General features: G+C 60.7%; 1 protein-coding gene across 1 annotated transcript in view; it reads right to left on the bottom strand.

Moving 5' to 3' along the window:
* LOC103778672 (glucosylceramidase-like) overlaps window positions 1–304 on the bottom strand; it is a gene marked incomplete at its 5' end in the record, with an annotated part of 2,131 nt that extends 1,827 nt beyond the window's left edge. Inside the window, one exon of the mRNA XM_008946270.1 lies at window positions 153–304. Coding sequence (XP_008944518.1) covers window positions 153–304 — 152 coding nt within the window. The remainder of the gene's footprint in view (window positions 1–152) is intronic.
* Between the last annotated feature and the right edge of the window lie 37 nt (window positions 305–341).

Below are 341 nucleotides of genomic sequence, written 5' to 3'. Positions count from 1 at the left end.
TCCTGGTGACAGAGCAGGCAGTGGTGGGCATCTCTGGGGTGTAGTCAGCAGGTGCAGCCCTCCCAGCATGAGTCCCAGCAGTCAGATCCTGAGTAGAGGAAGACAGACAACCCAGTCCCACCACCCAGTAGCATCATCCCACCCCAGGCTCACCTTCCTCAGAGAAATAGGAGCGGATTAGGTGGTTCTGGGCATCCTTAGACAGGGACAGGATGTTGATGGCAGCCGAGTCCGTGACGGAGCCACCAAAGCCCTTCACCTTCTGGTATCGCTGCGCCGTGTCCAGGGTGAGGTGGAAATCTGGGGGGGACAAGCGTCACCGCGGCTGCCGCGCAGGGACG

The sequence above is a fragment of the Merops nubicus genome, unplaced genomic scaffold, assembly GCF_000691845.1.
Source record: "Merops nubicus isolate BGI_N331 unplaced genomic scaffold, ASM69184v1 scaffold50428, whole genome shotgun sequence".
NCBI classification, from domain to species: Eukaryota; Metazoa; Chordata; class Aves; order Coraciiformes; family Meropidae; genus Merops; species Merops nubicus.
This window is presented reverse-complemented; position numbering and strand designations above follow the sequence as displayed.